This window comes from Pleurodeles waltl, chromosome 2_2, assembly GCF_031143425.1.
Source record: "Pleurodeles waltl isolate 20211129_DDA chromosome 2_2, aPleWal1.hap1.20221129, whole genome shotgun sequence".
NCBI lineage: Eukaryota > Metazoa > Chordata > Amphibia > Caudata > Salamandridae > Pleurodeles > Pleurodeles waltl.
Genome location: NC_090439.1, coordinates 963953418 through 963980338, shown reverse-complemented (window position 1 = coordinate 963980338; position 26921 = coordinate 963953418). Strand labels below are relative to the sequence as shown.

At 43.2% G+C, this 26921-nt stretch overlaps 1 protein-coding gene across 1 annotated transcript in view; it reads left to right on the top strand.

The window, feature by feature from the left end:
* The window catches only part of RAD21 (RAD21 cohesin complex component), a 205049-nt gene that overhangs the window by 41013 nt on the left and 137115 nt on the right, over positions 1 to 26921 (top strand). Inside the window, exon 2 of the mRNA XM_069220648.1 lies at positions 19349 to 19525. Coding sequence (XP_069076749.1) covers positions 19382 to 19525 — 144 coding nt within the window. The 5' untranslated portion in view covers positions 19349 to 19381. The remainder of the gene's footprint in view (positions 1 to 19348; positions 19526 to 26921) is intronic.

Below are 26921 nucleotides of genomic sequence, written 5' to 3'. Positions count from 1 at the left end.
AAGTTGCTCCGGTAAAGATAGTTTGGGACGGAGTTCTGACACATTTCATGAAACTTAAGTGTCTGTCATTGTGTCAGTAGTGTGCTGCTGGGCTTGGATTATGGACTTGTGTGCATGTAACAATGGAAGAATGTACATTTGCCACGTGTTTTGACACGCAATTGAGCCCTTCCCAAAGCGTTAGATTGAAGGACAACATCCTGCATTTTGGGAGAGACATGAACACCATTTACAGGTCCCAAAGCAATATCAAGAGAGATTCTTGTGCAGATAAAGATCTACCTGGGAGCCCTTAAGGGTGCAAAAAGGGGAGTGAGAAATGGAACAGGAGGAGATTCTCGTGGGACTCTGGGAATCCAGTCAGTAGCTCCCCCAAAGCAGCCACCCACCCCTACTGAGGTGAAATGCCGAGTGGTGTTGGACATGCTAATGCCTGTGGGGTGGTACTTAAACTGGGTGCCAGACCCCGGAGGAGGGCTAGTGCTTTCATTTAGTGCTACTAGGATGTCAACCAAGCGCTCAACCAACATAGTAATTTCTATGCAATTTGTCAAGTGATTAGATGAAGTCAACCTTTTGGCCCTTCTAGTGTCATCCCTGACTGTATCCAATTAATGGCTTTATTTTTGATGGAATTTTCCTCTTCATGGCTAGTTTGTGGTGTTTTCTTTGGCATATTGTTTTGCTTTACTGCTGACCAAGCCAAAATACACACACTGAAGAGTTAAAAGGAATCTCTGGAATGCACTTAGTCTAAAGAAGACATTTATTAAATCACTCTGCAAGGCTAGTGAAGGAAGGTCAGTACAACTGAAAGTGCACCTTCAAAATGTGCACAACAATAAAGTGAACGTGTACAAAGAATCTTCAATCTATAAACAGTAAATATATACATGCAAAGATACAAATATTTATATATTCAATGGCATGTGTACCTGCAGATACACATGCTGTGCATTATTCCGCCATCTAGTGTTGGGCTCGGAGTGTTACAAGTTGTTTTTCTTGGAAGTCTTTTCGGAGTCACGGGATCGAGTGACTTCTCTCGGTCATACTGCGCATGGGCATCAACTCTGTTAGATTGGCTTTTTTCCGCTGTTGGGTTCGGACACCTCTTGCTATGAGATTTCAAATCGGAAACTTTATAAAACTTCTTTCACAGTCGGTATTGTTTCGATCACGTTTCCCCCAGACTCGAACCAATAGTACCGCCAAACTAAATTTTGCCCTTCTGGGCACGTGCGCCCACCTTGGTCCTGTTCGGGCCTACCACGTTGAACCCTGATGGATCGGACTCCATTTCAGTTTTGTCCCCGATGTCACACGAAATTTTCATACACAGACTAATACCTTGTACGTAATCTGTGTCTTCCCCCGATCGCAAAGAGGATTGCGAGGCCTGTCGATCGTTTCGATCTAAAAAGACCCTGCATAATCGGGGAGCCAGGAAACTGGAAATGGCGTTGAAGAGTACCGAACATATCGACACCATGGAGGAAGAACAGGTGCAGACGGCACTTTACATCAGAGACATTGACTCCGAAGAAGACTCTGAGGAGATAGACCCATCACTGCTGGTCAGCACGTGAGTACCACTGCCCCTACTCCCACGCATAAAAAATCCTTGAAGGCCTTGGGTGCACCACTGCCAGAGAGCCATAGTTCGACCTAAAAGAAGATTCTAGTCGACCGACCTCCGGGTTCAGCGTCGAAAAAGGCAACACCTCAGTCGATCCTGGAGTCTACCAAGTCCATCAAAAGCTCAACTTCCAAACCACATCTGCGTCTCCACTCTTTGGAGTTGAAGTTTCGGCGTCCTGCTTCGGAGCCGAAACAACCGGCTGTATTTTCGGGCCCAAAAAAAAAAACATCTTCGGAGCCGAAATATTCTTCTTAATTGGAAGAACAAGGACTTTTGAGCCATCTTAAGCAGAGCTCAAAATCACCTGATGAACAGTCATATAGACCATCTGATCATGTTTCTGATGACACCGAGATTCAACCCATCCTTCAAATCCTGGATGAGAGACCATCAAGGATTCATATCCATAAAGAGACTGGCAGAATAATTACATCTCCTGAACAGATCAAGAGAAAGTTGGCTTTCCAAGAACATTTTAGATACTGCTCCACCACTAGCAAAGATTTTCAAACGTAAGGAGAAGCCATTACCTATCCATACTTCTCCCCCCTCATTCACCACAACTTTCTTTTTCACCATCACCCACTAGCCCACCGCCTTTGCCAACTCATTCACAATGTTCTCTTGGTGATACAAAAACGGTAAAGAAAAGCAAGTTGCTCATTTGACTTGAGGCATTAGGTTGGACAATCCACAGTATAGAGGCCATAAGGGAGAGTGCTCTACCACTTGATTTTAGTCTTTTTCACCAGATTACTCTGATCTGTTGCAGGACTTTTTAGGAAAAAATAAAAAAAACTCCCTTATGCACAACTTGATCTCTCGGTCTATAGGACGCTAATGATGGGATTTCAATGCCTTAAGAGACAGAACCAAAGTTGCACAGCTTGAAAATTTCCTGCTGTGCGAAACTTTGAATAGCCTGAAGCTACTGGGTTGCTTTGTCTGGCAAATCAAGAGCAGCATGTATTTGTTTTGTCCAGGTGTCAGTTAACGCTACACAGGCCATTGCTGCTCTTAAATTGCTCTTAATAAGATGTTTAAAAAATAAAAAAAGCAAGATGAAGGAACGCACAGCTCAATGTCCAGAGTAAAGCCTAATCTCTTAACCTTCTCTGCCACAACAAGGGGACCAAGGATTTGTAGTGAATCCTAGTTTATTTTAATGGGATACAGGAGTTAGCTTAGCCTTTGGCTTGCAGACTTGTGCCCCCGTCACCTAGAGACTTTTACTCTACTTAGCTTGCTCTGTTTTAGCACATTTATTTTTATTAAATCTTTTAAGATAGCTGCCTTCTTTTTAGTTAGGCCCATGTTTTAGTTTGCGTTATCAGTGCCACCGCACTAAGGCATCAATATCAAGCAACAAAGATAAACATACTGTAGGTGTTCACATTAGGTACTTCCCTCTTTACGCTTTCAAGGGAATTGTTTATATAAATTACCATCCCAAGCATGTCTTACCTATTGTTTGGGAACAGACCTACATCAGGGGTCCAAGCTGATCTGTATAAATACTCCTCACTTAAACAGATAGCAACTATGGCATCTGGTCGGAATCCCGCTATCGATCCTCCACGTCGCCTTGACACTGACCCAGTCTTCATGTCCCCACGGAGTCTGAGCTAGAGACCTCATTCCAAGGTAACAAGGGTTGGAGGGCTCTTCTCATGGACTTGGTGCATTGGCAGATTAGGTTTACCACGCCCATCTCTCTTCTATTTTAGAGATTAGGTACATGACATTAGGGTATTAGGACAGATTTCACACTGTCATTACATCTTATTGTATTAATGACTCTTTTGTCTTTACCATTCTGTTTCGTGCACTGTTCATTATCCTAATCATCGCAGCCCATGCAACCTATTGCAGTTGTGTTAAATAAAACCCATTGCTTATGTGAGAAAGGGGTAATCTCTGTTTAACCACAACATATCATACTCTTGAGTCCATGCGTATAGTGTACCACAAATCACCTTTTACTGTTTGGGTTTTTGGTGAGGTGCTGCTTGTGAGCTGGGAGGTTAGGATGACAGTTGCGATTTGTTGTAGGATTGGCATAGTCGCCTACAAACATTAGTGGTGTGATCCTTAAACCAGCAGTCTTGCCTAGAGCAGGAGTCCAACTACGACATGGCACCACCAACGATGGTGTTTAGGCACTTATTTACAGAGACCCTGACTATCACTGTCTCGCATACTTCAGGTACCCTAAGTACCATTATACGGAGGCGTCCGTGGTCATCCTCAACTGAACAGGGACTACCTAATTAGGCTGCAGGTTGTTCAAGCTTCAACTCACATCAATATCATTTGTAAAGCACGCTACTCACCTGCTAGGGTCTCAAGGTGCTGAAGAGGGTTGTGGGGGGGAGGATTGCTACTGCTCGAATAATAGGTCTTGAGGCATTTCCTGAAGGTCCGGAGGTCCTGGGTCTGTTGTAGGTTGGCGGGGAGGGTGTTCCAGGTCTTGGTGGCAAGGTTGGAAAAGGATCTGCTGCCGGCTGTAGTTCGATGGATGCGATGGACAGAGGCGAGGGTGAGGTTGGTGGAGCGGAGTTGGCGGGTGGGAGTGTGGAAGGTGAGTCGCTTGTTGAGATAGGCAGGGCCTGCGTTGTGGAGAACTTTGTGGATGTGGATGAGAAGTTTGAAGGTGATCCTCTTGATGACGGGAAGCCAGTGTAGGTCTCTGACGTGGGCTGAGATGTGGTCGTGGCATGGGATGTTGAGGATGAGGCGTGCGAAGGTGTTCTGTATACGTTGTAGTTTCTTTTGGAGCTTGGCCGTGGTTCCCACGTAGAGCGTGTTGCCGTAGTCCAGTCTGCTGCTGCAGAGGGTGTGGGTGACCGTCCTTCTGGTTTAAGTGGGGATCCATCTGAAGATCTTGCGAAGCCTGCGGAGGGTGTTGAAGCAGGAAGATGAGACTGCGTTGACTTGCTGGGTCATGGTGAGCAATGAGTCTAGGATGAACCCTAGATTGCGCGCATGGGTGGTGGGTGTTGGTGCGGTTCCTAGAGTGGCTGGCCACCAGGAGTCGTCCCATGCAGAGTGGTTGGAGCCGAGGATGGGGGATCTCTGTCCTGTCTGAGTTAAGTTTGAGGTGGCTCTTCTCCATACAGTTGGCGATGGCATGCAGTCCTTTGTGGAGGTTGGTTTTGGCGGTGGCGGGTTCCTTGGTGAGTGAGAGGATCAGCTGGGTGTCGTCGGCGTAGGAGACGATGTTGAGGCTGTGAAATCAGGCGATGCTGGCGAGCGGTGCCATGTAGATGTTTAAAAAGGGTTGGGCTGAGAGAGATCCTTGGGGACCGCCGCAGATGGTCTTGGTGGCTTACGACAGGAAGGGAGGGAGGCAGACTCGCTGAGTTCTGTCAGAGAGGAAGGATGTGATCCAGTCCAGGGCCTTGTGGCGGATCCTGGCATCGTAGAGGCGAGTGCAGAGGGTGTGGAAACGGTGTCAAAGGCAGCCGAGAGGTCCAGGAGGATGAGGGCCACGGTTTCGCCTTTGTCGAGCATGGTCCTGATGTCATGGGTTGCGGCGATGAGGGCGGTCTTGGTGCTGTGGTGCCTACCCAATCCAGATTGGGAGATGTCCAGTGTGGTGGTGTTCTCCAGGAAGTGGGTCAGTTGGCCGTTGACGATATTCTCGATGACCTCCACTGGGAAGTGAAGGAGGGAGATGGGCCGGTAATTCTTGAGGTCTCCAGGGTCCGCTTTGGGTTTCTTTAGCAGGGCGTTGACTTTGGCGTGCTTCCAACTGTCCGGGAAGGTGGCGGTCTCGAAGGAGCTATTGATAATCATACGGAGTTTGGGGCGTTGATGGGGCTTGCTTTGAAGACATGGTGAAGACAAAAGGACTTTGCTTCCCATTTAGTGTTCCATCTCTTTTACCCATTGCACAACATGGCTAATGCCATAGAGATTCCTGAGAATGCTAGACAAGCTCTAACTCTACATCTAGTAGCGCATGGCTTAAGAGAAGAGGACGGGGATCTTGCATTCATAGTGGAAGCTAGTAAAGTTTACCAAACAAACATTTTATTCCTGGGTTCACTTTCCTAAGGAAGACAATACTACATTCACATTCCACACATACAGAATTGCAAATGTACCAATATGGTACCAAGCATACAAGTATCATGACATTCCGCTCACTTATCAGAAGCATCAGAACTGGTTTGAAGGCGCACTACCACATGTAGTACAACCCATGAGATTAGGACCCTTAGGTAATGACGGACCAACGTGGCCGATGTTTGCCGCATACACACCTCACCCAGGTATACAAAATATGCAGGCAGCAGATCTGCAAAACTTATACATTGAGCTAGTAACACTTTACAAACTTGTTCAGCTCGTAATGCGAACTTTGAACACCACACCAGTGCGTCGAGCACCTGCTGGATATCAGTTGGCCTCTGGTGTTAATCCACAAACAGTACATACTATCATGGGTAAGGTACTCACAGAACAAGAGAATATACCGTTCTGGATAGCCCAGAAAACAAATCCGCTGGAAGCTGTTTTTTCCCCATATGGGACCTCAGGAGAAAAATAGAATTCTCACAATGTGCTTACCCTTCGGGATGGTTCCATCGATGGATGACTGCACCACATGGGGTACAGTCTTTGCTGCAATTTATACTACCACACTTGGTACCCCAACACTTCCCAATTTACTGGAAGTGTTAAAACAAATTCAGAAAGATCACTGGGCTGCTTCAGCCCTAGATTTGGGGTTGAATTAATGCGTAACTTCGACACAGTCTCCTCAATAAAACTCAGTAATATCAAAGGAGAAGCGGTAGCACTGGCTATATGCCAGTGCCTCAGATTCAGCATTTGGACCAGGAGAAAGAGCTACTGAAAATTATTTCCGATACCTATACCAGTATAGGACTGGATAGTTTGTAATTCAAGCTTCTTCGACTTGGCTCCCAGAGTACCACCCCTAAGAAGCACTAGGATAAACAAAAACAATTTAAAGATAGACTAAATCGGAGAGCTGATTCTCCACACCCAGTGAACTCAGACAGGCGATACACTCTCAGAAATAGAGCAAATATAAAAGCTCCTGAAAGATGTACTGATTCCACGTCCCTATCGTTCCTTTCAGGACATGCAGGATAGATGTAGCGAGAGAGGGGGCCGTCCTGATCGATGTCCTGAATATGTGAAACAGAAGAAAGACTCACCAGTCTTCAGACAAAGAAAAGTCCCCACAACAAAAGCCACAGTTTAAAAAGAAAAAGGTGGCAGCACTGTCAATAAAAATAAATTTAAAAAATCAGTAGATTTGAGAACATTGCTGAAGAACAAGACGTGGGCTGTGACACTGTTAGTCAGCGCAGCAGAGGTCACGATATGTCACAAGTGTGAAAGATCTGGATGCGACAGGAACTAGCGATTTTATTTCATTTGAGGCTGCAGACGGGTGTGTGCTCTCCCCCCGACAGGGTTTGATTTCCAAATTGAGGGAGACGTGGAGTGCACCATTTGTGTGATATTTTTGGATGAACTTAGTTGTGACATCCTGCTGGCCGAAAGGGACTGGCCATCCGAGCATATCCGTAAGATCCCACATGAAGGGAAGATGTAATTTTGCTTTTTTTCACTGATCTTGTTCCAGAAGCGGTAAAAGAAGCGTACACTGTCAATTGGGCCTTAGCGCAGGCACCTGCGTTGTACCGAAGTCATGTAGGTTGGGACAAGGACTCTTCTCGTCAAGTAATACCTATCAGGTGTACACCCCAACCTCAGACACAATATCCTGTTAAACACAAAGCAAAAGCTCCAGTGAGGGAGATCCTCACTCAGCTCGCATACCAGGGAGTAATCGAGCCCTGTGTCTCTGCAATAAATAACTTGTTGTTCCCAGTTGCAAAATCCGACCATTTGTATAGAATAGTCTTAGATTATAGGCACTTAAACAGTCCTACACGTACATACGCTATACAAAATTCACATAGCACAGCACTAATTATTAACATAGTTGTAAACAAATGCATAACAACGTTGGACATTTCCAACAAGTTTTTCTGCCAGACTTTAGCACCTGAAAGTCTGGACCTCAGTGCATTCTCATTTGGCTCACAAAAATGCTACTGTAATTTGCCCCAAGGCTACAAGAACAGCCCAGGGCTGTTCTCAGCCTGAGTAATATCAATATTGCATGATATTGATCCCGAGGTGTTGTCTTATGTGAATATTTATCTCACAGATGACGGCCTCAACATTCATCTTGCCAGGGTCGATTGGATCGTTTTAGGGTTCGCTGCCCTTGGCTACAAATTCAATTTTAAGAAGACTAAAATAGCCTTTCTCAGCATACTGTTACTGGGATACGAGCTATCAAATGAGGGGAAGAGCCTGGTCCCGCACTTTCTATAGAAATGTGCTCCACTCCACCCATCTGACACACTGGAAAAAAAAAAAAGACAAAGACAGTCTTTACTTGGTTTCTTCAATTTTGGCAGAACATACATTCCTAACTATGCACAACGTATCAAGCCCAGGGCTGTTCTCAGCCTGAGTAATATCAATATTGCATGATATTGATCCCGAGGTGTTGTCTTATGTGAATATTTATCTCACAGATGACGGCCTCAACATTCATCTTGCCAGGGTCGATTGGATCGTTTTAGGGTTCGCTGCCCTTGGCTACAAATTCAATTTTAAGAAGACTAAAATAGCCTTTCTCAGCATACTGTTACTGGGATACGAGCTATCAAATGAGGGGAAGAGCCTGGTCCCGCACTTTCTATAGAAATGTGCTCCACTCCACCCATCTGACACACTGGAAAAAAAAAAAGACAAAGACAGTCTTTACTTGGTTTCTTCAATTTTGGCAGAACATACATTCCTAACTATGCACAACGTATCAAGCCACTCTGACTTAATATGCCCTGATTTTTCGAGCAGGCACTGGATTACTTTTCCCAAATGCAGTCACTTCTGTCGAAGGTGTTCATTCTTACAAAATTTGAATTCATCTAGTGCCTCAGCCATCAAACCATTTTTGATGGACTCCTTAATTTCATTCACTCAATTGTCAAACAGTGAAAATATCTGGTCATCTATGTATAAAAATAATTGACAATTTGTGCTAGCGGGTGCATATATATCTATATGTATCTTAAATATGATTTCATCAATGCAGATTCTTGTGGTAGTGTGCATGACACTGGTACAGTGCTAGAGTTGTGAGACAATAACTTATCCATAAACGTCCGATTTTAATTTATATATTTTTATCAAGATGTTAATGGAACCAATATCAGTTGGTGAGCCTAATTTTTGTTTTTAGTTAGTGTTTCTATTTCAAGTTCAGAGAACAGAAGAAGGCTGTATAACTATCTCAATTTTCATGCCTGTCTGAATAGAGAGAAACAGGATAGTTTCTAATGTTTACTTATTTTGATAATAATGCAGTGATACCCATAATTTCTTCATGAACTGTGAGGCAAGCTTGTCAGACACACAGCACTATTGTTTCCAGCACAGAAGGTTCCAAGCATTCTTGTTTAGTAAATTTCCATGCAACATACAACATAATGTTTGAGCAATTTCTGCCATTGAAAAACTTTGCAGAAAAAGCATGCTTTAGCCTTGTATAATGGCCTTTCATAACATTTGACTTAATGTTTTTGAAAGCCCTTTACTCATTATTTGCCATATCCTTTTAGCCTTCTAATATGGAGTCTTTTGATCCCAGAGATCCACAGTAAACCAGTGGTTGTCTGTTTATTCCCGGTTTCCCAATTGGCTTTCTGTATTAGGTGTTTGTGATGTATCCCAACATTTACTGAAGTGCCTCACTGCCTTATTAATATCATGTCTTGCGCCAAACCAGAAATTAACAGCGTTCATGCTACAAATAAGATTGATAAGTGATCTGTCAGATCATTGGGCCGCATTGTTCTGTATAGAAAAGTCTACCAAAGAATATTATCAATTATATTCTTGCAGTATGGGTCAGCCCTGTAGTTCTGTTGTAGTGGATCTTATTTTGTTTGATTGGGAATCAGGAGAGAGCTTAGTTGCAGGCCTGTGCCACCGTCGCCTCGTGATTTATTTATTTTATTTTATTTTAACCTACTTTGCCTGCTCTGTTTTAGCACATTTATTTAATTATTTCTTCCAAAATTGTTGCTGTTTATAGATGTTTTGATTTCACGTTATCAGTGCCACTCTGTGAAGGCGTCGCTATCCGTGTCAGACAAGTGATATACATAGGTATTCACATCATGTCCCTTTCCCACTTATGTGTAGCAGGAACATAATGTACTTTTGGTGGGAATTGCTTACATAATTGCAGCCACAAGCCTGCCCCTTAACTATTGTATGGGAACATACCTGCTTCAGTGGTCCTACAAGATCTGTATAAATACATCTCATGCAGACAAGGTTATCAGAGGGATTCCTACCAGATGCCATCACCGCTATCTATGCTACACATCGCCTTGAGGCAGACCCAGCCTTCATGTCCCCACAGAGTCTGATCTAGAGACCTCATTTCAGGGTAATGAGGGTTGGGGGGGGGGCTCTTGTCATGGACATGGTACTGGCAGATTAGGTTTAACACACCTAGCTTTCTTTAAGTTAGATTAGGTTCATTATGCTAAGATATTAGGGCCTATTTCACATCTCATATAGTTGCAAGATGGTGGGTGGGTCTTTATATTCATGACTCTAGTTTTTACAATTCTCCTTCTTTCAGTGTTCATTATCCTAATCGTTGCAGCCCTTGCATTTTACAGTAGATTGCAGTCTTGTTAATAAAATGTTAAACTTTACTGCATCTCCTTCATTGCCTGTGTGCGAACGAGACTTGTTGCTCATGTGAGAAAAGGGTAATCTCTGTTTAACCACAACTCCCCTGAGATGTCACACTCTTGTGTCCCTGCGTAAAGGCTGCCACAAATCACCTTTTACTAGTTGGGTTTCTGGTGAGGAACTGCTTGTGAGCCTGGAGGGTTGAGCCGACAGTTGCGACTTGTTGTGAGATGTAACCTAGTTGACTACAAACAAGTGCCGTCATCCCTAAGCCAGCAGTCTTTCCTAAAGCAAGAGTTCAGCTATGACACGATAAGGCCTAAATTCAACTAGCCGTGTACAGGTTGTGCTGCAATTTTATCCTTTTCAATATTCTTAGGAATAAGTCTCCAGCATAATCCCCTTCTCTTCTAGAGCCAAGGTCATTATTAGTTCCAGTCCTCCTTCAGAAACGTAGCAGGGTAGTGGAGGTCAGTACACAAGCCCAAATTAAATTCATCAGTTGCATGATGCTACACATTGTTCCCAAAAGTGTGTCAGGTTTTAAAGGCTATTGCCCTTTTCTGTTTTTGCATAAAACAGAGCAGCTGAAAGGGATGGATAGTGTATGTTCCAGAGCGCTTGAACAGCCATGTTTGAATGAAAATTGCCATAGCATACTTGTTCACTGATACACTCATATGCTTAAGGATCTTGTGTTTATCAAAGAAGTTGTAAATTGGTACGAGTACAGTGGCGTTTTATAATAGCCTCATGAAGATCTTTAAATAATTTTCCTAAGCGAATCATCTCTTAGCTTCCCCTCCTGGGTTAACATTAAATAATCAAAATCCCCTGGTGGACTTTTTTTCTATGTTTGCATATTTTAAGATTGTGCAGGGTCCTGGAGCCATACAGAATCCAGCAGCATCCCCTCCCATTCAAATTGTTTTGCCTTCAGCTTTCCTGCCATGTGAATACAGGCAATTTCAACTTTGGTATGGTCTGTGCCTGATTAAGTAAAGTAACAGATACACTGTATCATTGCCTATTAAATATATTTTCACTTTCATATGCTTAACAGCTATTTAGATTGTAATTGGTACTGTCCTTGAGATTGACATTGTCCCAACAGTGCTCTCCTTGGTTTTTGCTACCATATCTGGCGGACTAATTAAGTGCCTGTAATGTTAAGGACCTAAGCTTTTAATGTTTTTCCCAAGGCATGGCATGTAGACTGATGACACTGGTAGTATTTATTGGATCGCCTTCGTTGTAAGTGATATCCCCTTTGAGGGTTACCTTAATTTTGCTCTGCTGAAAACTGTTGGCTCACATTTTCAGTAATGAAATTTCAGATACACAAATGTGAAAGCATTTTCACTGATAATATATTAACATAAGCATAATCCATTGTGATATTACTACGTAATGTCTGAAAATGCTGTAAGTAATTTACCTATGGAAAATGACAAGTTACTAACGTTTCAAAACCTACAATACCTATGGGTAGTGCCATTTAATTGCATTCGCAAACTCTTCATATATACTTTTATGTAACTGTTTTTCGGATAGCATTGTATATAATAATTTTTTTAAGAGTGCAATAAACTATTTGAAAGTCTACATAACAAATATTTTTTGTAAGAATCCATCCAACTTTAAAGTTATCTGTAAATTATGATTTTGTCCATCAGTTCATCCAGTTCGCATGTGTTTAGTTCTACATAGCACCACAGACTTTTTCAAGGGATTATTTATTTCTCTATTTGGCACACAGACTTGACTCCTCATACTGTACGCAACTAAAAGTCTAAAACATCTTGAGCCAATCCTGAAAAACAAATCCTTGACACTGAAGTCTGTTACATGTGGGCAAACAAAATAATGATTTCTTGAAGGCCAGCTGTGATCTGGTTTTTATATGCTTTTGTGAGTAGTGAGATGGTTTTTCCTTTCTTTTTTTGTTTTTTCAGCAGTTGCAGAGAACATAATTTTCCAACCCTCTCTACTTGGGAGTACACTGTTCCTCTTAGCGGAGCAGTGGGTGCCATCGATGAGAGCCTTGGTGATAATGCTGCTGTATGGTGCAATATAATGTGGTTTAGACCAAGCTGGTAGAGTGTGCGTAAATGGGAGTAGACACCTACAACTAAGGCTGAAATCCTCACACCAGCTTCCCATAGTCATAGGCCTTCTTCATTCACAAGGTCTACTTGAGCCAAGCTCCAAAATGTCTATACATCAATATCCTTTTACATGCACAGGATCCCGTGGTATACAGTGATATTACTGATCTCCCAATAGTTTTTCAGTCCTATCAAACTGGTAGGTGCCACACTGGAAGCATAGCCCATCTAGCTAGAAGAGTGTCAGAAAAAACATTTAGTAGTTTGCTGTGTGAAAATAAGTGATAATGTTTAAAATCATTTCTGCTCGATATGTAAGAGCAATATGTACTTAAATATTTCTGGCTTACCTTTTTAATTTTTTATGCCAGACTAATTGCACGGACAAAAAAAGCAAAGAAACATTTTAGTCTTTACTTTTTGGAAACTAAGTCACCAGCTGTCAGATCTAGCCTGAAATGCTTGCTGTTTTTCAGAAATAACGTTTTTTCCTGAAACCATTTAAGATTCACAATGTGACTGTTCTGAGAGCCAGTCTAGGTTTATGGTACAGTGGGCAGCAGTGTAGTGGTTGAGCATCATTCCTGAAGGCATACTACTGTTTATGTTGACTTGCAGACATCCCTTACCATTTGATGTCTGTTGGAGTTTTGGAGATACAGCTGTCTGAATAGTACAATCAGCTATTTTTCAACCCGCTTCTTAGGGTTGCTATCCACCAGCAATACTGAAAATTCTGAGGCTACCCTTTGTCATTGTGTCTCTCTCTCCACAGCCTTTTCATGACTCCAGAGGATGTGGTTGCAGATGCTACAGTCATCAAAAGTCTCTTAGTTACCTTCCCTGTTAGTGTGCTATTGCCTCAGACCATTAGGTGCTGCAGGTTTTTCAGTCAACCTTTTAAATTCTCTCTTCCTGTTCTCCATATTTTGTTCAGATGTTAGCAGATCATGTCTCCTCCTTCCTTGTCTAGAAAGGGGCTATTGAAAGTTCCTGAGATGGCAGGAGGGGGTTGGGGGGAGTGTTGTCTTATCACCATACTTTTGTGTCCAAAAAGGCTGGCGGACCCAGGCTTATATTAGACCTTGGGTTCCTGAACACCTTTTGGGAGGGCTGTTTTGGGGCATTGACCCAGGTCCTTGTTGCCCTGGATTTGGGGTGACTGAATGGTGGCCTTGTACTTGCAGGGTACATGCTTTCATGTGCCAGCCCTACAGCCTTCAGTGTCTTATATGCATAGTGGGGGGGGGTCAGTATTTTGATCTTCCTCCTTTACCTCAGCCCCTTTGGTATTTATGAAGGTAATGGCATAGGTCGCAGCCCATCATTGTAGGTCACCTTGACTGGCTGTTGAGGCTAGCTCACTTTAGTCAGGCATGGAAAACCTATGGGCAACAGTCACCCTGCTGTTATCGTTTGAATTTTCCATCAAAATTCCATCTGCAGCCAACACAGAGGATTCGCTTAATAAGGGCCCGAAGGTTGCATGCAGAGGTAGAAGTCAGTGGGCTTTTGGTCCCTTGCAAAGCAGAAACACAATTTCATTATTTTTTAGATCTGTGCTAGTCTGTTGGCCCTCAGAGCTTTTCTTCCATTCACCAAATGGAAACTGCTCCAAGGCCCAGTTGACAGCACAGTTGCCATTTGGTACTGCATCAAACAGGATAGTATGGGTTTGTGTGCAGTATGGTAAGACTGGTGGTCCCATGGTCTTCATTGTATCACTCTGATGGTGAACAGTGTAGCGGACAAGTTCAGCAGACACAGCATGCCCCTTCACAGTAGTCCATGGAGTTTAGCCCAGACCAATTTGTTGGATGTTTCAATATTTGTCACTGGCCTCACAAGACTTTGCTATGGGTAGTTTTTAAAATGTTATTTGTTAGCCTTTTTGGCCTTTATGCAACCAATCTTTGTTAATCTAGTCACCTGTTGCGATGCGTTTCTTAAAAGGGCCTTCTTATGTTCCCTTATGTGCCTCTTAATATGCTTCAGTGGGTTCTCAACGTAGTCATTGTATCCTTGATGTGCACAAGCTTAAAGCCTCTACACAATTGCTCACTGAGATTGCTCACCAATAATATAGCATTCTTCATTGTGATTACTTCTTTGGGCCGCCAGTGAGATGCAGTATAAAGATGCATATTCTCCGCCTTTCCGGATATACCACCTTGTTCCTGAGAAGTTGGTGCTACGTTTCTGCAGGAAATGTCATCCTTCAACATAGGACAGTCCATTGCCCTCCCTACTTTTTTCCCCCCACGGTCGCATCCCACTGAGGAGGAGATGACTCCCTCTCGAGAAAAAAACTTATTTTTTTTATACTGAGCGAGTTAAGGCTTACCGACTGGATAACTAACTTTTTAGGTAGAGCCTAGGCAGCGCCCAAGCGAGGTCTCTTGACATGTGATATACATCTGTGGGCTTGTACTACACCCATCTCATGCCTATGACTTGCATTTGTTGCTTGGCCTGCCTTTCAAAATTCCCTGTATTTCATAGGTAAATGTTTTACGTTTGTCCGGCCTTGAGGCTGCCTTGTTGCCACCTTGGAGATTGACCTTGTTACATGGATTATTGCACGATCGGCCATATATCTTATTGTGGTGCACTTCTTTACTCTTTTACCTCACCGATTTGTGCTGCGTTGGCCGTATGTTGTTTCTTCCTCTTCTTTGTGGACTTGCTGCTGTTTCTTTGTGGTGTCAAGATGCAAGCTGTAGGGGTGGTTCTTTTTTTATTTGTTTAATAATAATAAAAAAATAAGAATCATACAGCGCAAACTCGATCTGAGGGTCGCTTCACACGAGGACATGAAGTTTTATATAGCGCAAACTTGAATTGAGGAGCGTTTTTCAAGACTACAGCAAGTTTCATATAGCACAACCTTGATCTGAGGAGCGATTTACATGAGTACCAGCTGCGTACAAGTTTAGCCGTTGAAAAATATACAACTTGAGCATTTAAAACAGAAAAGAAAACAGTAATCCTCAATGCAGCTCTCTTGGCACAGTCGGAGAGCTGAACTCGCCCCATAATGCTTTGCGGGGCATTCCTTTTACAACACATTTTTGTCCATAACTCTGTGTGGTGGTCTTGAGACAATGGGATCAGCATCAAAATGTTCAGCGCAGCATTCTTTCTTTCTAGGTCAGAACTGCATCCCCACACTAGGTTGTTGGAAACCTCAAAACAGTAAGTAACCTCTCCCACCATTCAATGTCTTTTTAAGCTCTCTCATGGCTGGAGCTTTTGTTTTACAGCTGGGAGTGGGTTGTGTTTTGAGGGCCTTGTTAAGCCTGAAAATGTGTAGGGCCCTACACCCTTTAGGGGCTACATATATGGTTACACTGCATTACTTTCTGCCATTCTGTTTTCGTGTTATACCCTCTAAGGGCTGATTGTATTGTTACATGACTGTTTCGTACAAATGTTATTTTTATAATGGTACCCTCTTGGGCCTGTTCTGAGCATATCAGTCAAGATACTACAATATTCTCTGCTCTGTGAAACTCACCCCATAATGCTTTGCGGGGCATTCCTTTTGCAAAACATTTTTGCCCATAACTCACTGCACAATGTGCTCTTCTTTCTATGTACTCTCTGGGTCCCCACACTGGGTGGGGGGGGGGGTTTAAAATAATTACAAAAATTACGATATCTTCATTTTTTGCTGCAGATAGAGGAAGAAGGTAAACGGAAGTGCTTTAAATACATAAAGGGCTACTGGAATTATGTGGCAGGACCATATTATGCAGCAGGGTTATGTGGCAGTTATGCATTTACAATGCCAATAGCTTTAACTCAAGCAAATGTGAGACCTATTGCATTGCAAATGCTTCTTATTTGTTTACTGGTGCTAAGGCAGGTAGGTAGTCCAAAAGTGTACCCAAATGTTCTGTGCATACAAATGTGCTTTGTCTAGCCAGGAATAGCCTAAGGGCTGTTAGGCCCACTGTATCAGAGACGAGGTTGCCACAGTGGCACTGGCCAGGAGGGCTCTGATGTTGGACATCTTCCAGGCAGCCTCATTAGGAAAGCTTTCTTTTATTATTATTATTATTATTATTATTTTATTCCACTCCCCTGATGGCCAGTCTGCAGCGATTTGACTGTCCGTTATGATTGACAGCATTATATACTGGTAAATTAGAACCCTTGCTGTCCTTTAACAAAGCCTTGAGAGAGATATTGAGCCATACTAATTCTCCAGCAAGTCAACCTATAGCTAGGTCTCATAGGCCTGCCCCTAGTAGACCTGCCTTGTTGATCCAGCTTCCTTCTCCTGAGAGCTCGGTGTTCAAGCTTTCATCAGCAAGGTCAACCCCTGGAGATTCTCCTTTGCTTCAACAGATAAACGGGTGTTTTGGAAAGACGGTCTTCCCGTCTGTGTGGCTTTCAGGCTGCTGAATGCTCTTTGCCTACTAGGGTGCTAGAAGAGCAAATGAAGAGCTATTTTCTATATTTAAAAACAAATGAAGGTTGACCGACAAGTACATGGATTTATGTTTGTATTTATCTGTAAAAAAAAAAACAGGAAAAATGTGATAGTGGCAGTCTTAGATAAAATGCATCATATAAATCATTCTCTTCCCATTGTGGCTACCTCCATGTTTTTTTCCCTGTGTAGTCCCTCTTCGTCTGTCTTGCACTCATGTGTGCGTTTTTGTTTTCTTTTAACCCATAAACATCCCACCTCCCTTTCCTGGGATCACTGTGACATTTATTCTAATACTTCCCATCAATTACACTAACTTAATATGTACTGCAACCTGGGTATGCCCAGCATAGGTCCTCGTGCTCCCAACATGCCAGATTTTCAGCATATCTATGGAACGTATAACAAAACTGAATCTGAATGTACATCATGTATGTATTACTGGTGATAACGTGTCCCTTTATGATAATTTATTACACATCAGGACTCGTTTTAGGCCGATGAATCTTTGACCCAGTTGAGAGACACCTTAGGGCGAGATAGCTAATCAATATGTCAATCAGTACGTCAATGTCATGAGTATTTATCACAACAATACATTTCACTTTAGTCAAAGTCATTAATCAATTCAAAGTCATTACCATGACCTTTCAGCCATTAATAACCACACCTTGTTTAGTGGAATTTTATAAGTTTTATTCCCTATTAATTACAGTCTAATAGCAATTGCGTTAATCTCAACAACAAGAAACATAATAGCATAGTCACAATATGGCAACTTTGATAAGCTTTCATTAAAGCAAGAATCACAAACATCAGAACATAACACGGCGTGAACATAGATTAAGTTTAGCAGTGTGTCAAAATTACATCAGTTCAACAAAGCATAGTCTCGGTCATTTGTCTATTTGCGTCAGTTTTGGTGAGCACCTGTCCTAACCACTGATTAGCATTCGCATGTTGGGCTTCATGCAAAACAATTTAGAACACCAATTTGGAAAACATCTAGCTAAGGTCTCTGTCAAAAGCAAGCAGTTGGTACCTAGAAAGGAAAAGCAAACAGACAAATTACAATTGCATTGTCATAATTACCCTCCAAGAATTAGGTCAGTGCAGAGGTTCAGTCTTCGTCTTCAGGACATCAGTCAAATCGCCATCAGTCAGAACTTGGCTCTGGGCAAAAGAGCACTTCCCTCATAAGGAGGTTAAGTGTAACTGGGCAGTCTAAGGGCGAGGATGGTTTTAAGTAAACCAAAAAGTCACCAAACAGAGTGACAGAGTTTCTGGATAAAATCAATAGCATTCCCTACCTAATTCCAAATGACTTCTTGTGACATGGGTTTTTATCCCTTTTTCGTAGTACATTCCCCCTAAATTCTATTGGTCGTTTGTTATACCCCACTACCTATCAAATTAAGCATTATGTAATCCTAATCTTCACCCCATATTGTTTTACAAGTTTTTGAATGGTCCTTATAATTGACGTCTTCAGGAGTGGCACGTCCGGTGTGACTTCATCCTTTTGTAATTCTTTATACATCTTTTGGTCAGCAGTTCCATTGTCTTCACCGGTTTGAATGACCTTGTACATTACATTAATCTACACTGTTTCAATTCATTTATAACATTTATTTTGCAAGACGATGAGAAGGTGTGAAACGGATTTACATGGTTACATTCATCTTCCAAGTTTGAAGAAAAAGTACAAGCCGGGTCATGGCCCCTTGTGAGTCAGTACACTGAAAAAATAGAAAAATGCATTTAATATGAGAGCCAAGCAGCTAAGCTGCAGCTCATGCTAACTTAAGGCCTATGAGATTTTCAATACAGATTTAATAACGCAAATGTTAGTATAAGCTCATTTGAACGTAAAATAAATATTTTGATCATCATTATTACTTTGCGTATACATTGGTGGCCACTCTCCGCTTTCAAGCGCACGTCTAAGCAAAATTGCTATTATAGTTTCTATGCGGCATCACACCTTAATTCATAAACATTTCATGCTAATATAGATTATATAAGCTACGCTCTCTCACTGGTAATATGAAAACCCTGGTCCTCTTATGTGACTGAATACCTTATCCTCTTTTCGTTGTCTAAGTGCATAGATCACTCACTCTTAAAGGATACAAGCCCAAAGCATAATTTCCGACAATGTTTTTTTATATCTTGCTTTTTAGTATATTCCAGTTGCCTAGTTTATTTATCTGCGTTTTTACTCTTTAAGACCTGCAAAGGTAACTGTATTGAAGTTGGAAAATGTTTTGTTCCTGAAGAAATGAAAGTCAAATTCTGCATTATTTTACTGTTGTCACATATATATTTTTGCTGATAATTAAACATAAGTTCATCTTAAATTTTAGCTTAATTTATTTTATTTTCTAGGTGTTCCTTGTGTGTTCCTAGGCTGCTGGGACAATGTTCTACGCCCACTTTGTCCTGAGCAAGCGAGGGCCGCTAGCCAAAATCTGGCTAGCGGCCCACTGGGATAAAAAGCTAACCAAAGCCCATGTTTTCGAATGCAATTTGGAGAGCAGTGTTGAAAGCATCATTTCGCCAAAGGTATGTATACAAAGGTGCAAAAAAAAGTGTTGACAAATTGATTTTATAAATTTCAAGTATCTGGTTCACACCTTGAGATTCGAGATCCTCACCTGCATAACTTTTTACTTAAAGGCAAGATCCTTCGCTGAAATCAGTTTTTGCAGGTTAGAAATTGGTGGTTTCCACACAAACAATCCTAGAACAACTGGTGTCATGGGTTATGGTTGCAGATGACTGCATTTTCAGTTTAGTTTTTCTTCATTTTGCAACAATTTTTCAATCTGAAGGTTTGAGTTAGCCTACTTCACCACCCCCTTACAGAATTCTGATAGAAGTACTTTCCCCATACGTAACGCTAGACTTTGGCCGTTTTCCATGCCAGTGAGTGAAAGAATGTTACTGCATTTGTTGGGAATACCCCAAAAATGTACACCTTTGTAGTGCCTGTTCTCTGTAATGTAACTGGAACCTTCAGTATATAGGGGTAGTTTGAAAACATCATATTGCATACTTCAGCATTCAGTGTAAAACCCCTTTGGTGTTTTTGAAGTACTAAAGTAGCAGGCATTGATAGTGTTGTGTTTTATTTTAATTTTGCTTTCACTGTTAACATTTTGGACTAATAAGATTCTCGAGTGTTTGTGTTCTTTAGGCCCACAATGTCACCCAGCGGCTTGCATCACCTGCCTAAACTATTCTGTGAATAGTACCTCTGCAACATTACAAAATTGTGACTTGGTACTGTTGTGCAGAAAGATCAGTTGATGTTCCTAATAACGTTAAGATTTATTTTTTTAAGAAATATTTTTATTGTATTTAAGCCAAACAAAGTACAGCACTACACGATTTAAAGTACATTGTATCCCCCCTCTCCCCTCCACTTTGCAGTTCAGCAAACAAGATCCCTCCCTCTCGAGTCCATTCGTCCCCCACCGTAGAGAGGACAATAAGGTCTCATTTATGATGTCCCATAAGGGAGTGGCTTGTGTAACCTTGTCGCGCCAGCCAAGAGCAGATAGTGTTGTATGCCAGAGGGTGAGTGTGACTGCTGTTGCATAGGGAAAGGACTTAGGCGTGATCTGCCTTGGAGGGCTCTGCAGTATCTTCCCGTCTGCACAGCTTTGTTGTCCATATGATATGCTGGTTTCTCAGATGGTAGATTAAACCAGTGATTAATGATTGTGAGCTCTGCCGATCTGTCATGCCGTTGGATATCTGTTAGGGTGATTTCCTCCATTGTACCAGCCACCGTGAGTTTCTTTGTGGCAATACCTGCAGGATCACCGTTCCAGAGTAAAGTACGGGCTTCACTTTCTATTGCTCTGAAATAGGCGATTGGGACTAGATACAGCACATATTGAACTGGGTAGAGAAAGCGGGGCAGTGGCATCATTTTAAATAGTGCTGCTCTGGCGAGTAGCAACAGTGGCAGGGTCCTCCAATGTTGAACGTTCCATTGTAGGCACATCAGTGGCAATTCTAAGTTATTGGTGTAGAACTGAGTTGGGTCAGTGGTCAAATAAATTCCCAGGTAACGAAACCCATACCAAGACGATGCCGGCTGCAGAGTCCCAGGGAGTCACAGGGTAGTTCCATGAAGGAGGTAAATTGGGGGCTTATCCCAATTGATGGTATAGCCTGAGTATTGAAGATATATTGTGAGTATTTGCGTGATCCTATCTAGAGTAAAGACTGTCTGAGACAGAGTAAAATGTCTTCAGCATAGATGGAGTTCTTGTCTACCAAATGACCTGACCATTCTAGGCCTCGTTCTAGTGGCTATGTATTGCCTGCCTGTCCGAAAGGGGCTCCAGGAGCAGGGTAAAACTCAAGGGACATTGGGCATTCCTCCCTGGGACTATGTTAGAACCGAAACACTTTGGATGTGCCTCCATTCACTATCACCTGTGCTAGGTGGTCGGTATAGAGGGGCCGTACCCACACCATGGAGCGCAGGCCAAAGCCCATCTTGGCCAGCACTTCAAAGAAAGGGACATATCTAAGGAGGAGGAAACAGAGGTGTAATAGAAAGCGAGGAGAAAATGTAGGTATCAACTTGATGTTCCCAGTGAAAATAATAAGCATGGCTGTGCCAGGTTTTTCTGCCCTTTCTTTCCTTGCAAGAGATGACTGACTTTTAGCCCTGCTTGTCGAGCGCCCAGTCACGTGCTTTGTCAACATGACACGTTGATGTCTTAGGAAACAATGATTTGAAGTCAAGCCACAACTGACTTGCACCCTCTTACTCTCCACAGAACCTACATAGACTGTTTTTTACGTCTAGTCTAGACTGTTTCCCTCAAAAATTACAATAAAAATGCCTATCTGAGAGGCTTTTGGTCAGCGCTCTTTATTAATTGCTGTGTTGACATGTCATTCACATTCTGCCTCTTTCGGGCATTACTCAGCCCACGTTTGCTGCAGTGTGAGTGATGCTGTTTTACTTGTGCACATGTACACATTTACCGAAAAATGAACCACTTTAGTACCAAGGTTGGTTGGCCAGTCCCTGCTTTCATTTAATTATTTTTTTCCCTTTTTGGCAAACCAATGCATGTCACCCTTTAACAGTGCAGTATTTCTGTCACTTACACTTTTAACGGGTATCAAATTTTTAGATCCTGGACTATTTTGTACTTTTTTGTTTTTTTTTGTTTTTTTGCATGATCTGCATCTTCGTGCCAAAAATGGATGGAGTGGGGGGAGGTGGGGTCATTTCTCAATGAAATGGTGCAGAAGGCTTAATTTCAGGTTATGATGCATAATTTATTTTTAAGCATTCTATGTAATTTCTACAAAGGAAGTAGCATAGATTTCCCCAGCCTAGACATTAGGGAAACTCTCCTCCCACTCGTTAACCCCGGCTTGTCAATCAGTCTCTTAACTGTTGTAAGCACTCAGTGGTTCCAAGAAGGAGGGGAATTTTAACCATACTACTCTGCATATGGCTAGCATGCCGCCACAGGTTGTAACTACACCTGTGAGTCAACTGTGGACTTCACGAAGAAGGAGGAGAGATCAGCAGACTTCAAGAAGGCTGACATCAGTCAATCAATGAAACAAAGCTTTATTCTGTCATTAAAAAGAACCGCCAAAGCATACATAAAAGAAACAAATATCCATGTAAATATGTTTTTAAAACTTTAAAGCATCAAATTAACACAAACAGCAATGAAAAAACAATCCCCGTAGGGCCCGTACCACAGGTCATGCATATTTGCTCGAAATAACTTAACTCTAAATATCTTAAGAAAATACAACCACCCCTACAATATAGAGATTAACATTCTTTTTTAAAAACGGGTACCTATGTGCCATGCGGCAACTAAAAACTTACTGTTAGCACCATTATAATAGAAGTGCCACTTTTCAAAATCCCACAAGCGGTAGCGTACTGCCTGATGGCCAGACTCCGGCAAATGGGGTAAATCCACTTTGGGAGATCAGATCTGTTGTGCAAAAAAAAAAACTGAATGTTTGGCAGACTCTGGAACTAGACCTTAGGCTGGGCATAAATGTGATTCAGATGTTTTCCTCCAACTACTAGTAAAAGACAATAATGGCAAACACCCGTAACAAAAGCAGATGTACAAGCTCTTAGCAAGGAGTTCCAGAATAATGTCAAGACTCAAAGCAGGGATTCCACTTTAATTCAAAAAATTGGTTAGTCCGCCGCCCATGATTTGAATCAAGAAGATAATTCTCCCTAACATATGCCCAGTGGTCTGACTTCAGAGAGCATCTGGGCTTTCCTTAGGTCCTGGGGGCTCTCCCATTAGCCCCAGAGATGCAACTTAAGAAACCAGTTGGACAAATACTTAAACCATGGGATGGAAATTGCTAGGCGGCTTTTTTAAAAGTTAAGAGTGTGAATCCCTGTAAATACTGAGTTCCGGAATAGTCCATATCCTTACCCAGTATAACAGAGGTTTTAATTCTACTATATCTGAAATTCGATTAAGGCCTAGCTCAAAATAAATAGGAACCAGAAGGATACTAACTGGACAAGCTAATAACGCTCTAACAAAACAATTTTCTCTCAGACAGTTTGTGAGCATTCCAGTAGCCCCACATCTCTGCACCACAAGTAGCAGCATTTAGCTTTTTTTGCCTGATAGATCTTGAGAGTCAGATAGAATTCTCGCTTTAGTGCTTTTATACAAAGGCTAGATGGCGCATGACTTATGTTGAAAAGGGAGCTTTTGCTAATCTGGTCTGCCCAATTAAATTATTTTGAAATCCGAACACCAAGGTAGTATATGGAGCCTACCCTGTCCAAGGGGACTCCATCGACTAGGATAGTGCATCTCTTAGCTGGCCTAGGACTGAATACCATCAGTTTAGTTTTGCTGACATTCAGCTCCAGACCATGGTCTGCACAAAAAGCTAGGAATCTAGCAACAAGAATTTGAAGCCCCATCAGTGTCATGGAGATGAGGAGAGAAGTCTACAAAAAGTAAAATGGTGTTGGCTCTGTATGTGCTATTTCAAAGTAAGGAATAGCATGCACAGAGTCCAAGGGTTCCCCTTAGAGGTAAAATAGTGGTAAAAAAGACATAATACTAATGCTCTATTTTGTGGTAGTGTGGTCGAGCAGTAGGCTTATCCAAGGAGTAGTGTTAAGCATTTGTTGTACATACACATAGACAATAAATGAGGTACACACACACTCAGAGACAAATCCAGCCAATAGGTTTTGTTAGAGAAAAATATCTTTTCTTAGTTTATTTTAAGAACCACAGGTTCAAATTTAACATGTAATATCTTGTTTGAAAGGTATTGCAGGTAAGTACATTAGGAACTTTGAATCAGTTCAATTGCATGTATACTTTTCAAGTTATTCACAAATAGCTATTTTAAAAGTGGACACTTAGTGCAATTTTCACAGTTCCTGGGGGAGGTAAGTTTTTGTTAGTTTTACCAGGTAAGTAAGACACTTACAGGGTTCAGTTCTTGGTCCAAGGTAGCCCACCGTTGGGGGTTCAGAGCAACCCCAAAGTTACCACACCAGCAGCTCAGGGCCGGTCAGGTGCAGAGTTCAAAGTGGTGCCCAAAACGCATAGGCTTCAATGGAGAGAAGGGGGTGCCCCGGTTCCAGTCTGCCAGCAGGTAAGTACCCGCGTCTTCGGAGGGCAGACCAGGGGGGTTTTGTAGGGCACCGGGGGGGGATTCAAGCCCACACAGAAATTTCACCCTCAGCGGCGCGGGGGCGGCCGGGTGCAGTGTTAGCACAAGCGTTGGGTTCGCAATGGAAGTCAATGAGAGATCAAGGGATCTCTTCAGCGCTGCAGGCAGGCAAGGGGGGGCTTCCTCGGGGAAACCTCCACTTGGGCAAGGGAGAGGGACTCCTGGGGGTCACTTCTGCAGTGAAAGTCCGGTCCTTCAGGTCCTGGGGGCTGCGGGTGCAGGGTCTTTTCCAGGCGTCGGGACTTAGGTTTCAGAGAGTCGCGGTCAGGGGAAGCCTCGGGATTCCCTCTGCAGGCGGTGCTGTGGGGGCTCAGGGGGGACAGGTTTTGGTACTCACAGTCGTAGAGTAGTCCGGGGGTCCTCCCTGAGGTGTTGGTTCTCCACCAGCCGAGTCGGGGTCGCCGGGTGCAGTGTTGCAAGTCTCACGCTTCTTGCGGGGAGATTGCAGGGTTCTTTAAAGCTGCTCCTTTGGATAAAGTTGCAGTCTTTTTGGAGCAGGTCCGCTGTCCTCGGGAGTTTCTTGTTGTCGTCGAAGCAGGGCAGTCCTCAGAGGATGCAGAGGTCGCTGGTCCCTTTGGAAGGCGTAGCTGGAGCAGAGTTCTTTGGAAGGCAGGAGACAGGCCGGTGAGTTTCTGGAGCCAAGGCAGTTGTTGTCTTCTGGTCTTCCTCTGCAGGGGTTTTCAGCTAGGCAGTCCTTCTTCTTGTTGTTGCAGGAATCTAGTTTCTAGGTTCAGGGAGAGCCCTTAAATACTAAACTTAAGGGCGTGTTTAGGTCTGGGGGGTTAGTAGCCAATGGCTACTAGCCCTGAGGGTGAATACACCCTCTTTGTGCCTCCTCCCAAGGGGAGGGGGTCACATCCCTAATCCTATTGGGGGAATCCTCCATCTGCAAGATGGAGGATTTCTAAAAGTTAGTCACCTCAGCTCAGGACACCTTAGGGGCTGTCCTGACTGGCCAGTGACTCCTCCTTGTTGTTCTCATTATTTTCTCCGGCCTTGCTGCCAAAAGTGGGGGCCGGGGCCGGAGGGGGCGGGCAACTCCACTAGCTGGAGTGTCCTGCGGTGCTGTGACAAAGGGGTGGGCCTTTGAGGCTCACCGCCAGGTGTTACAGCTCCTGCCTGGGGGAGGTGTTAGCATCTCCACCCAGTGCAGGCTTTGTTACTGGCCTCAGAGTGACAAAGGCACTCTCCCCATGGGGCCAGCAACATGTCTCTAGTGTGGCAGGCTGCTGGAACTAGCCTACACAGATAGTCGGCTAAGTTTCAGGGGGCACCTCTAAGGTGCCCTCTGGGGTGCATTTTACAATAAAATGTACACTGGCATCAGTGTGCATTTATTGTGCTGAGAAGTTTGATACCAAACTTCTCAGTTTTCAGTGTAGCCATTATGGTGCTGTGGAGTTCGTGTAAAACAGACTTCCAGACCATATACTCTTATGGCTACCCTGCACTTACAATGTCTAAGGTTTTGCTTAGACACTGTAGGGGCACAGTGCTCATGCACTGGTACCCTCACCTATGGTATAGTGCACCCTGCCTTAGGGCTGTAAGGCCTGCTAGAGGGGTGTCTTACCTATACTGCATAGGCAGTGAGAGGCTGGCATGGCACCCTGAGGGGAGTGCCATGTTGACTTGCTCATTTTGTTCTCACTAGCACACACAATCTGGTAAGCAGTGTGTCTGTGCTGGGTGAGGGGTCTCTAGGGTGGCATAATACATGCTGCAGCCCTTGGAGACCTTCCCTGGCATCAGGGCCCTTGGTACCAGAGGTACCAGTTACAAGGGACTTATCTGGATGCCAGGGTGTGCCAATTGGGGAATCAAACGTACAGGTTAGGGAAAGAACACTGGTGCTGGGGCCTGGTTAGCAGGCCTCAGCACACTTTCAATTCAAAACATAGCATCAGCAAAGGCAAAAAGTCAGGGGGTAACCATGCCAAGGAGGCATTTCCTTACAAATGGGTATTTTGTTTGCGCATTTAGAGTGGGTGCGTCATTCTGGCAAGAAGATAAGACTTGCTCCACCCTCTTTATGTATTGGGTGAATGTCGGTCCCAGGACGCAACCTTGATTAACCCCCCCCTTCGTATGGGCATATGATCAGTGAATTCTCCCTGATTACCCCATCTCACCTGAGCATAGGTGCCTTCGTGTAACTGCGCTAGTAGATGTATTATATTCCTAGGTACACCCTCTATATCTAAGGCCTCCCACAAATACCCTCTAG